Below are 13,153 nucleotides of genomic sequence, written 5' to 3'. Positions count from 1 at the left end.
AGGAGTGTTTCCTGTCCACCAGGATGGTGGCTGTGAGCGGACACCCCCCTTTTCTTGGGAAGTTGTGTTGTTTAGTGAATTTTCTCAGCCACTGGATTATTGCCTTTTGTCTCAGAGCTCTCTTAGTTCTGCTCTTGACTTGACGTGCCCAAATTTCAATTCTTTGAAGCTTTCTGTATTGAGCTTCTTAGAGTAATTGTTTTAGAAAAAGCAAAAAGGATTTAAAAAAAAAAAAAAAAAAAAAAAAAAAAAACGGCCCTCCTCAGAGATCTAATGGGTTATTGAAATGCTAATAGACAAAGCAACCAGGGCCATTAAGGAAAAGTGCCCAGGGCAGAGAGATCAGCCTTGCTTCGGGATTTGCATATGCGCCTCAAGGCCTGATCTCCGCCCTTCCCCTTTCTGTGTTCACCAGAACTCCAAAAATCCTCTGCTTTTATTTTGGAGTTTTTCGTGTTGTTTTTTTTCTATGCCTGTCTCCTCTCTGCTGGGCTGGCTGCTCTCAGAGTCTCTGGTGTCTGGCCTCAGTCTATCTATGGTTGGAGTTTGAATCAGTAGAATGAGTTTCCGGTAAGAGCAGCCACTGCAATTCTCCCTTCTCCTTCCTGGAGCTGACAGCCCCTCCTCCCCCGGGACTGAGCCTGGCAGGGAGGGGCGCGGGTCCCCTGGCCGCAAAAACTTACAGATTTCGCTGATCTCAGCAGTTCCACGTTTTCATGAGTGTTGTATGAAGTATGCCCAAAGACAGATTGCTCTGTGGTGTCCAGTCCACGCAGTTCCTGGCTTTTTACCTACTTTCCTGGAGGAGTAACTAAAACATACAGCTCACCAGTCTGCCATCTTGCCCCGCCCCTTTTCAATTGTTTTTTAACGCAGCATAATTTAGAAAGCACAAGACAGGTGACTGACAAAAAGTCAATAGAATCAGGTCTATAACCTGACTTCTGGAATGCAATGAATCACACCACACCAGAGCGTGAATTTGGATCAGTGTGTTTTTTTTTAATCTTTTATTTTAAGTTCTTTGTTTTGTGGCTTAGGTTTGCTTTGGACTTATATCTCTGTAGAATTGAAGGGTAATGCATTTTAAACCCTTGAGTTTTTTTAAATATAATTTTGTCTTAAAGAATTGAATCTAATGATGATTCTTTATCTCATGCTTCCAGAAAGAATTTATATGGATAATTATCTCCATTATAATTGTTTTTCAGTTCTATTTCCTTGTTAGCAGGAGGGTTTAGCTTTTGGGTGGAGACATTAACGATCTATAAACTCTTTTGGTTTATACACTTCTTCTGTAGTCCTTTGGGAAGGAAGTTAAGAAAGCTTTCAGGAGAGCCACAGACCAATTCTATGAAAAGTTTGTTCAGTTTTCTGAAGGAAATTATGTTTCAAAGAAATCGTATTACCAGAAATGAATTGTCTTTAGTTCAGTTTCATTACCAGTTTTATAGACTGGTTTTTATTTGCTCTTTTTGCTTTTTCTTAATAAATTCATTCTATAAAGTTTTATTGAGTACCTAGTATATGCATATAAAGCACTCTACCAAACATTGTAATCAAAACAATCAATTGGAAGCTCTATTTCCAGCTTTATTATTTGACAGTATTTCTACTTACATTTGACACTTGTCATGGCTAATCTACCTTAGGGAGATTGTTATGGTCCTGAATTTGATATGTAATGAGCTAGTTTAGTTGTTCTTTTAGGCTGTGATGATGTATCATGGCAGCTAAGCAACTGTAAAATGCCTGGTTAATTACTATGTAATTGTTATATAAAAATAAGTATAGAATTTCTTCCCTTAAAAGGATACTGTGAAATAAAATACTTTCCAGTTATTTTATTAAACAAAAATTTTAGGACTATGAAAAAGATATTAAAAAGTACGTATTGATAGAAATTCTGCCTAATATTTTTATCTGTGTATTTTGTATTATATATGACTTATTTATGCATTTATTTTATGTGATTTGGGGGTAATATTTTGAAAATCCACTTGGTTTTTTACCTATTTATCAGGAAAAAGTAACTAAAGAATATTATAGCTTGTTTGACCCTATATATGTTATTTTGGGACACACAGATCTTTGCTTTTTAAATTTATTTTGTTTTCCTATTAATCTTTTCTCTTTTTTTCTGCTCATCTGCTTCTCTTTTTCTTACTTTGGTTCTTAGTTATCAATGCACAATTAGACAACAGTTTGAATTTAGCAATTAGCTAAAAAGTTCTTTTTAGGAACATAAATAGAAATGAAGTATATTATTCATTTGATTTCTTTAACATGGTGATATTTGGACTTCTATTGCTGAGGAATCTAGACGGTTGTATATGGAACCTAATTTACACAAGTCTGAAACATTGACTCATTTTAGTGATTTTTGCAATTAAATAACTCAACTAGGTAAAAAGAAAGTTTCTCCAGATAAGATGGTTGAAATGCAAGCAAAAATTGATGAAGAGAGGAAAGCACTTGAAACAAAGCTTGACATGGAAGAAGAAGAAAGAAACAAGGCTAGAGCTGAATTAGAGAAACGGGAAAAAGATCTTCTTAAGGCCCAGTGAGTATTGTGGAATGGAGGTAGAGTCATGATTTAATTTTAGTAATTTTCATAGGATGTATAAGCAAGAAAATTGAATAGTAATTAAGTAGTTTTATTTTTTCCTCCAGTGTAGCTATTGGATAGTATGTGGTGTAAATATTTTTTAAATGTAGATCTGTTTTGATTATTTCCTCTCTCTGTGGAAGGAAAAAAAATTCAGTAAATTTGAATTAGTTGTAGATTAAATCATAAATTAATACTGCATAGTGGTATAATTTGGTAGAGGTTGATATAATGACATTCCTATTTTGAAATTGTACATCCAAATTCTTGTTAAATTCTGGGAAGTGATATTAGTGTAGAAGAGTAGAACATCCATGAGTATAGCATATTCTCATTTTAATCAACAGACAAGAGCATCAGTCTTTGTTGGAAAAGTTGTCTGCTCTGGAGAAGAAGGTCATTGTTGGTGGTGTTGATTTGTTGGCAAAAGCTGAAGAACAAGAGAAACTTCTTGAAGAATCTAATATGGAACTGGAAGAAAGGAGGAAAAGAGCAGAGCAACTTCGCAGAGAACTTGAGGAAAAAGAGGTGACATGACATTTTCATTTTAGTTTAACACTGTGCCTAACACTTACTCATGAAAAACTAAATATCTGTAATCTTCATGAAGTTTGAAAGCAGATTATGGATTGCTCTCAAAGATAATAGTTGCTCAATGTTTATATCATTTATAAAATAATGGAGTTTGTGATTTAACAAAGAAAATTATTCTGAAGTTCACCTATTTTTGTTATAGCAAGAACGTTTGGATATTGAAGAAAAATATACCAGTTTACAAGAGGAAGCTCAGGGAAAGACGAAGAAATTAAAAAAAGTTTGGACTATGCTGATGGCTGCAAAGTCAGAGGTTGGTTTCTTAGAAGTTACCTACTCATGTAGCTCAGAACTTTTTTTAAAAAAGAAGTTTCTTTCATTAAATATGATTAATAATCCTGAAAGAATCATAATGTGTACTTACAATTTTAAATAAATAAAATGTTTTCACTTTTTGGGCAGTTTTTAGCTTCAGCTAGTAAGCTGAAATTGTTTTTTTACTACCATAACTAATAACATGTAATGGATGGTAATAGGTAGTGAAACTCCATGCATTGTTTTTGTGAAAGAACAGGGTAAGTTCTCACAGGTTTCTTAGGCGAGTTCCTTATTTAAACAGAATGTATTTAAAATTTGGTTGGTTTGTACTGTTTTCTTGGGTTTTCTGGTAGATGGCTGATCTCCAGCAAGAGCATCAGAGAGAAATTGAAGGCCTACTGGAGAACATTAGGCAACTTAGCCGGGAGCTTCGACTTCAGATGCTTATTATTGATAACTTTATACCTCAGGATTATCAGGTAAGAAGGAAGTTCTCCGACCTAAATATTAGATATGTAACTTGGCTGGGGTTGAGTAACAAGGAAATGTAATTTATTATTTCATTGATAGTAAATATTGTTATTTCGTTTACCAACTATAAAATTTTCTTGAACTGATGCCATCACATTTCACTTCAACTATTAACATTTCCCAAGATATAATTCTCTGTTTGAATATCTAAATATCTAAATAAGAGTTCTCAACCCTTTGGAGGAACTCAGATTCATGTAATTGCAGTCAAAATCATGGTGTTAAGTCCAGTTAATTCATTCAACATCCTTTATCATAAAAACTAGATACTTTTTCTCCCTGCTTTTGACTGTTAATCATTAATACCAGTATACTTTTAGTATCTCAGCGTCTTATTTTTTTTTTGCCCCAGATTTCCATCTTTCCAGTTTATTTTGGTAAACTTTAACAAATTGATTTTTTAAAAATTTGTTTTGACTCTCAATACAGCTTTATGAAATTTATTATGAAAATAAGCCTTAGCCTTTTTTTTCCCTTTGGACCTCAGGTGCACAGAATTGGATAAATCTTAATCCTTGGTTCATGATAGACCCTACTTATTGGCTCTTGAATGGCCTGCTTTTATTTATTTAATTAGTTATTTTGTAATGAACTCTTGCTAACTTGTCAGCTCAAACAAAACCCGGACTTTGATAGTAACCTTCTTCTATCCAAATGATTCCCTTCTGTTCTATTCCAACCCTTTGCCTCTCCCAATCCAAAATAATAATCATCCTGAATCCCAGGTTCCTCATTCCATTGCATTTTCTTCTTTTTCTTTTATATATATATAGAGAGAGACAGTTATAGTTTAATCACCTCTCCATATATTCCTAATAAGTATATATTTTAAATTTCTAGTTGTTTTTGAATTTATGAAAAGGGTATCATGCAGTATATAATGTTTTGAGATTTACCTTTTTCACTTAATAGTATATTATTAAGAGTTTCGTTTCAAGAATATTTTTCAATATTTTAGATGTTGTTAAATATTAATAGTAGACTATCTTTGCCTCTTAAAAGGAAATGATTGAAAACTATGTCCATTGGAATGAAGACATAGGAGAATGGCAGCTAGTGAGTATTACTTCATCGTTTCATGAAATATATATGGAGTACTTCCTATTGACTACGAATTGTGCTGGCTACCATGGGGAAGAAAGTGGTTCAGAGATTAATGGGATGAGAATCTAGCAGGGAGGTAAAATGTTTTTGTAATAAACTATAGCACACAGAATAGTCAGTGGAGAAAGTATGGGTCAGTGGCTACACAGGACTCAATGACTTCTGCTTCCTTTCTCCTCCAATATGCCAAGCATGGGTCTCTTTCTGCTCTAACATGCAAAGCATGTTTTACAAGTGTAACATTGGCATATCTCATAGTAATTTGCTTTATTCACCTTATTAATTGCTAATTAAGACAATTCTTTTCTCTCCCCCCTTTTTTTCTTTTTTGAGAAATGTGTTGCCTACACAGGAAATAACATGAGGAAGCAGACTCCAGTACCTGATAAAAAGGAGAAAGATGTAAGAGTCGCATTTTATTTTTAACTGTATTTACTTCTTTTGTAGGAATGTGGGTCATCAAATTGTGTTATCAACCTGAGGTCTGTTCATCAGCTTTTCAGAAAAATGGGTTCATCTTTTGGGAATAGAGGCTCTAGGATGGGGTAGTTACCTTCAGTTCTGCTCACTTTCCATTGTGATGGTAGGCTTATCATTCTACCACACAAGTGGCATAGAGATAGCACGCTCAGTGGTCCCTCAGATCTCTTGCTTCAGTAGTATTTGTACAGAACAGACCTGGGGACTATCCCCCCACCCCCACCCCCCCGACCTCTTCCTCCTCAGACCACACTTCTACTGCCTCTCCAATTACAACGTTTGGGACCATCTTCTCAGCCATCCCCTGCTTCTGGGACCAGCTAACACGGTTTTTTGTGTTCGTTCCTCATTGTCGACCAACCGTGAGCTCCCAGGTCTATCAGAATTAATTCTGCTGAAGTGGAGGCCTTCATTAACTGTCTGATCAACCTGTATCTGTGGGTCTTCTACACCTACCTCTCTCTGGGCTTCTATTCAGCTGCGAGGATGTGGCCCTAAAGGGTGTGGACCACTTCTTCTGGGAGTTGGCGAAGTTCTCAAGAAGTGCCAGGGCACCAAGTGTCTCTTGAAGATGCAGAACCAGCCGTTAGGCCATACCCTCTTCCAGGACATACAGAAGCCGTCCCAAGATGAATGGGGTAAAACCCTGGACTCGAAGGACGCCACTATGGCCCTGGAGAAGAGCCTGAACCAGGTCCTTTTGGATCTGCATGCCCTGGGTTCTGCCAACCAGCGACCCTCATCTCTGTGACTTCCTGGAGAGCCATTTCCTAGACAAGGAGGTGTGAAACTCATCAAGAAGATGCGCAAGCACCCAACCAACCTCTGCAGGCTGCCCACAGCGGGCTGGGCGAGTATCTCTTCGAAAGGTTCACCCTCAAGGACAGCAAGGAGCCTCTGAAGCCTGGAGGCCTTTGGGGGGGGTCTTTCTGCATTCCCCTGGCATGTAGCCTTCTGCCTGAGCCCCACCCTCCAGCTAGGAGGCATCTTTTTAAACCAAGCACTTTGCAGTCCTCTTAACAAGCCAAGAACCATATGTAAATAATAAAGCGTTTTGCAGGGAAGGGTATAGGAAGAGTGGTAGGGGTCGCTTTTTGGGAATTTGTTCCTGTTTACCACCTTTCTGGGTTATGAAGCTTTTCAAAGCTGCCCTAGTCCTAGGTAAGCAAGAAAAGGTAGCAGCTTTAGGGCAAACAGCTGCTTTTGTTTACTTCTAAGGAAACATATAGTGCATTGGGTCTTATTATTCCAGTTACGCAATGCTTAGTGAATACATTTTGGATATTGGGATTAGGAGATAATAGTTTATAGATTTTATCTGGTTTTCTCTTCTGTGGCTTTTTTTCTAGTTTATTTAATAGTGTAAATCTTCACCCAAATCCGGTTTAGCTTTTTTCCTGTAAGAGAGCCTTGTGTCTGTTTCTTTTACTTAGCCCTTTGAGGTGGACCTTTCCCATGTATACCTTGCCTATACTGAGGAGAGCCTACGGCAGTCCTTGATGAAATTAGAAAGGCCGCGGACTTCAAAGGGGAAGGCAAGGCCAAAGACGGGGAGAAGGTAAGAACTACCCTTGAATCCTGTGAAATGAAGGCATTGAGATAGTCTAATTAGATACATTCAAAGGAAATTAATATTTACTTAGTGAACATGGTAATTATTTTGATTTAAAACTAGCTTATTTAAGAAACCCTGAGTTAACGTCAAAGTCCTTATATTGTAGCTACATACAATTGAGTAAATAAAATCTCACTGAAGAATGAAGGTCTTCCAACTTCTTTAGCCCTCCTGAATAAGAGAATTTATTTTTATAGCTCACTTTGTTGTTTCCAAATATATAATGAGTCTCCTACTATCTTGTTTAATTCTTGCACTTAATTCTTACGGTGAGATGCTGTTTTGCCTAGACAGACTCCCAAGGTATTTAGCTGGTTAATTTTTATCCTAAGTATTGCCCTAAGAACCTTGGTTTCCTCATCATCAGTTGAGGAAAACTTCTGGCCATCTTTCCTTCTCTTTGGGCCTTGGTTTTGAGTATTGGGTAGTATATGTGTATTAATCACATAAGCCTGGGGCAGTCAGGATGTGGAAGCCCTGAACTGGAGCTTATTTCTCTTCTTCCTTTCCTTACGTCAAATAGTGTTCAGTTTATTTAAATTGTTTGTAAGACTTTGGGGCTCCTGAAATGGTAGAAAATGATAAGGTGGTTTTTTTTTTCCATGTTTTGAGGACATGTTTTGAGTTAAATGTAGACTAAAGTGGTATGATTTTTTTTAATAATTCAATTTTATTGAGATATATTCACATGCCATGAAGTCATACAAAGCATACAATCAGTTGTTCACAGTACCACTATATAGTTATGCGTCTGTCACCAAAATTAATTTTTGAACATTTTCATTACCACACACACAAAAATAATAAGAATAAAAATTAAAGTGAAAAAGAACAATTAAAGTAAGAAAGAACACTAGGTGCTTTTGTGTGTGTGTGTGTGTGTGTCCCCCATTTTTCTACTCATCCATCCATACACTGGACAAAGGGGAGTGTGATCCACATGGCTTTCCCTATCACATTGTTACCCCTCATAAGCTAGATTTTTATACAATTGTCTTCAAGATTCAAGGGTTCTGGGTTGTAGTTTGATAGTTTCAGGTATTTACTGCTAGCTAATCCAATTCATTAGAACCTAAAAAGGGTTATCTGTATTGTGCGTGAGAGTGCCCACCAGAGTGACCTCTCAGCTTCTTTTGGAATCTCTCAGCCACTGAAACTTATTTCATTTCATTTCACATCCCCCTTTTGGTCAAGAAGATGTTCTCCATCCCACGATGCCGGGTACAGATTCCTCCCCAGGAGTCATATTCCATGTTGCCAGGGGTATTTACACCCCTGGGTGAGAGATCCCACATAGTGGGGAGGGCAGTGATTTCATCTGCCAATGAAGTGGTATGATTTTAATGCTTTTGTGTTACATAGTCTCCCAGAAACAAACCTAACATTTATAAATTTGGGATAATTGAATGTGGTAGGGGTATCAGTTGCATATTAAAAGTGTAAAATTTTTATATTCTTTATCACTTAAGCCAGGGTTTAAAAACTTTTCATATGTCTACAGAAGTCATGAAAATAATGTTAATGAATGAAGCAAATCAGTTATAAGAAATACAAGTCCCTCTAGAATTATCTTTCATCTTTACACATTTAATAGAAATATTTTCCTCTTTGCTCTGCTGTAGCAAAAACAACAATGCGAGTGTGATGATACATGGCAGGACAGCTGGCCTCACTGTAGATGAATAAGGAGTAGTGTGGGCTGGGGCAAACTAGAGAGGAGTTCTGACTAAAGCAAATGGCTGCTACTCTGTTCTTAGTTGTGGTAATAGAATCCATCATTTCTGGATGTTCTCTTTTCTAAAGAAAAGCCAAAAATCCAGATTGTTTATGTGAAATCTTGGTTTTTAGTCACCTTAAAAAAAAAAAAAAAAAACAAAACTATATGGACCTAGAACAAACAAGCAAACAACTTGATAAGATTTGGATACAGTTTTCAGAATGCTCATTTTAAAATATAAACTTTTTTTGTTTTAACCTACAAAAAAATTGGGGGCCAACATTAGTGAACCATACCCAACATCTCTGATTACCAGAAGTAGCCTGGTGTATCATGAAAACCTTAAATAAATGATAGGGTGGTCTTCTTAAACATAAGCAAATATACACAATGAATGGTTTATTGATAATACATTATATTACATAATATGTTCATTGTGATGTTCCTCAGTAGCAGAGTTCAATGTGTTGAGCAAAATTACAATAAACATTGTACATTGATGTAGTATTTCTATCAGTCTCTACATAGGTGTCTGTGAAGTGTTGCCTCAGGTAATTTGTGTCTCTGATTTTCACTTCACCTTTCACATATCCTAGAAGATGTAATCAAAGGAATTCTGATCTGGCAAGGGTGCAGCCCCCTCACCTGGCCATGTTATCAAGTTCAGTTTTGGAAATTTATCATCCACCCAGTCCCTCATCACTCTGGCATAAAGGAATGATGCACCATCATTTTGCACCTGCTCTGGGTGACCTTCCCTGAGCCTGGAGGTGGGAGCTGGGGGGCCAGGGGGGACAGTGAGGGGGTGGGACAAGATTTGAATTGATGATGTAACATGGTCAAACATTTGGCCTGTGTTTCCAGATTCTTTGGCCTCCCTGTATTATCTACAGTTCAACAAGGGGGTGTTGCATTTCAGCCTTTTAGGAAAATATTCATGTTTTCTTTTTCTCTTCTCCAAACAGAAAGCGTTCTACAAAGCCTGAAACTGTGATTGACTCTTTACTTCAGTAAATATTACAGACTTAAAGTCACAGTAAAAATTAGTGATATTCTAATGCCTGGACAAAATCTTTAAAACAGTGAAGACTTGTGTAATTTCGCATAATGGAAGCTGTAAATTGTTAAGTAAGACCAGAAATAATAATTTGCCTGATACCTTTTAGTCTATATAACATATTGGACTTATTAAAATTGTACAACTGATGGCTGTTCAAATTGTTATATTACTCTTCAGTTTGTATTGTGCAGGGAAGATGGGGGAGCAGCTCATATTATAGAGACTTGTGGTTTGAATATACTCATGAATCTGTTAGCTATTTACCCAACTACTTTATATGTAGATAACTAGAATTTCAAAATAGAAAAAAAAATTGTCCTGTTCCGCACATAGAAACTAGCAGTCTGAATTGTCCTGTGTTGCACTGTTATATTTGAATGTATGGGCTGCATATCCAAGAAATTACTCCATCCTCACACTAACTGCCCTGTCTGTTTAAATGTGTCCTAGCTTTTATACTACTATAGCCACTACATTTTAAGTATGAGATGACTGATCTTATTGGTCTTCTGTAGAAAATTTTCTAATTTGGCAGTCAATCTTTGGAAGTGTTCAGGTTTTTTTTTTTCCTTTGCTTTGCTTTTTAAAAAAGCTGAAAATCTCTTTCATCTGAACATCTCCTGATCTTTTTTGCTACTTTGAGTTCAAATCAAATATACTTTTTTTATTCTGGTTTCATTTTCTCTTGAAACATTGAATTGTACCAAAATATAAAGGAACCATAGTTGTGGAAAAGTAAGAATCTAAATGCCCGTCACTTTACCTTTGCCTTTTTGTGTATTATTTTTTTTTAATTCACTTCAAGTGTGGCTAATGGCCACTTTCCTGTGTCTGAGTTTTAAATTTTGATGAAAATTGCTCTGTACCTCCCAATTGAGAAGGGTCTCCATTTTTCAGAAAATGCAACTAAGTGAGAAAGATATCTTCTAATCCCCAGCCTTTAAAATACTTTTTTTTATATTCTATAAAAATATTCTTCCTTTAATTTCTTCCATTGACGAATCCAGTTAAGACTATATTCCTATAAAAATAAAATTTCTATTTATTTTATAGTAAAATAAGTTGTAATAGAACTGTGTGTTCTTTTATTTGCTACTTAGTTTTTTTGTTTTTTTTTTAAGTTTTGCTGCTCCTAAACCACTTAATATCTCTTTCATGAGTTCTAAAATTATGTGCTCAGTCCTGAAACACATTGGTTGCAAGTATTTTGAGACATCAGAGCTAGTATTTTTTAAATTAATGCTATTTTAATTAGTTTGGTTAAATATTGGTTTATAATTACAAAGCTGTGAATAGAATGGGGGTGCTTGACGGGAGCAAACTGGTGAGGTGGTGGCAAAAATGTGCCCATAAATTTAAAGTACATTCTGGAGGTAGAGTACTAAATGTCTTGTGTATGGTGAGTATTTTCTAGGTCATAAGAATTGCATTTAATTATCCGCATTTTCTTTTTAGTGTGTAAAATAATGAAAAATGTGTAATTTTACTCTGTTGGCATTGTTTTGGTGCTGTGGAGACTTAAGATGAATTTGTGTCTTGTAGAAGCTTTGAGTGAGCAGAATATTTTGGCAATTATAAAATGTTTTCAGTAACTATTAGTAATTACTCTCATTTCCCACTAAGAAAAAAAAAAAGTTTAATGCTTCTTTTTTTTAAAGTCCATCTTTCTAGTCTTTAACACTCTAATTAATAGGAAAGGAATAACTTTTGAGTTAAGCTTTAAAACATTATAGAAAATTTAAGCCAATATGTTGGATTTTTTTTTCCTATCCGACCCTCCTGTAATAATAAAAAGAAATCTATAAAAATACAAAATATTGAGAAATTCTTTAAAACAGACTGTTTTTAGCAGATCTTTTAGAAAAACATTTATGTTAGAGCTGATTATATCAGGATGGCATTACATATTCATCTTATGAGATACCAGAATTAGATATTCAAGCCAGGCCTGAATATCCATATGGAAATATTGGACATTGACATTAAAGTTATCCATTTAACTCTGATCATAGCAGTTCTGTGGTTTCTTCGTATTTATTGTGTCTTTGTCCACAAATGAAATGTTTTGTGACTTCAGTGTTAATTTCATGAAGGGATATAGATGAATACACTCGTTCATTATTTGAAAAAAACATGCAGATTCAAAATGAGTGGCACATACGTGTAAAGAGTTTATTGAATGGATATTTCTTCTTTTCCTTTTAATTTAAAAAGTAATTTATTATTAAAAGGAGCATTGGTAGAATGTTATTGTTTTATAGTATGTTCTTTAATAAACCCTGTAAATTGCATATATTAATACTTAGGTTATTAAAATATCATACATAGTTTTCCCCATTTTTGTTTAGATTATTGTTAAATATAAGATTAATTAAGGGGGTTTTACATCTATGTGTTTAAGATTATAATTTTGATTTTCTGTGTGGGTTGTTTTGGGGTGGGTTTTTTTGTTTGTTTTTGTTCCTTTTTAGTCTATTTAATACCTCTTTCCTCTTAATCCTTATTTTAAGGAACCCCCTCTCTCTCCTACAAGGCTGTGAATTAAGAAATGGGTAGGGTTTACACTTAAGCACACCAGTGTCTAACCCGATTTCTTAATATTTGTTTCTTAAAACAAATGTTTTCCTTTTAAATTCTTTGTTCTTAGAATGCTAGAAGAAAACATAGATCTTCCTAGTGCCTTTGAATTTGTACTGTAGTCTAATTTAATCATTATTAGCTTCAATAGCATTACACTACTGTAGACTGGCCAAAAGTACAAATTATACAATGAGTTTGTTGTGTTAATTTCAAAAGCCACACTTTCATTGTATTTTATGTATAAACTGTATTTGTTTAAGTTGTATATATCAGTATTGTCTGTATACATGCAGCATGGTTATATACGAAATAAAAATCTTTATCTAATGCCTGTAGTGATCTGCTTTTTTTCTTATCTATTTTGGTGTTTACTTCCATTCTGATATTAATGGGCAGGTTTTTTGTTCTTGGCGTCTCAATTTTGTATCATTAAGAGAGGCCCGTGTAATTTCACACCCAGATGTTGGGGGTCTTTAAAACAGGAATCATCATGAAACAGAAACTTGAGAGAGATGCTTTTAAATATGCTTCTTCTCATTGATATATTATTTTTCACCAAAAATATTTTTATCCAGGTTTTGTTTTCTTCCCCATTAGATATTTGAA

At 35.2% G+C, this 13,153-nt stretch overlaps 1 protein-coding gene across 4 annotated transcripts in view; it reads left to right on the top strand.

The window, feature by feature from the left end:
- The window catches only part of KIF3A (kinesin family member 3A), a 93,206-nt gene extending 80,332 nt beyond the window's left edge, over positions 1-12,874 (top strand). For 2 of the 4 annotated variants that reach the window (XR_005211388.1, XR_005211387.1), the window contains 8 exons: positions 2,407-2,563; positions 2,956-3,136; positions 3,345-3,455; positions 3,814-3,939; positions 4,994-5,047; positions 5,429-5,497; positions 6,054-6,425; positions 7,009-7,117. Coding sequence is in view for 2 of the 4 variants with exons in the window: in XM_037801520.1 (XP_037657448.1) it covers positions 2,407-2,563; positions 2,956-3,136; positions 3,345-3,455; positions 3,814-3,939; positions 4,994-5,047; positions 5,429-5,497; positions 7,009-7,133; positions 9,873-9,921 (872 nt within the window). In the remaining 2 variants the exon portion in view is untranslated. Of the gene's footprint in view, positions 1-2,406; positions 2,564-2,955; positions 3,137-3,344; positions 3,456-3,813; positions 3,940-4,993; positions 5,048-5,428; positions 5,498-6,053; positions 6,426-7,008; positions 7,134-9,872 lie in introns of those variants that run through there. The other 2 variants (XM_037801520.1, XM_037801521.1) reach the window with 1 other exon arrangement.
- The last annotated feature ends 279 nt before the right edge of the window (positions 12,875-13,153 follow it).

The sequence above is a fragment of the Choloepus didactylus genome, chromosome 13 (assembly GCF_015220235.1).
Source record: "Choloepus didactylus isolate mChoDid1 chromosome 13, mChoDid1.pri, whole genome shotgun sequence".
Taxonomy (NCBI): domain Eukaryota; kingdom Metazoa; phylum Chordata; class Mammalia; order Pilosa; family Megalonychidae; genus Choloepus; species Choloepus didactylus.
This window is presented reverse-complemented; position numbering and strand designations above follow the sequence as displayed.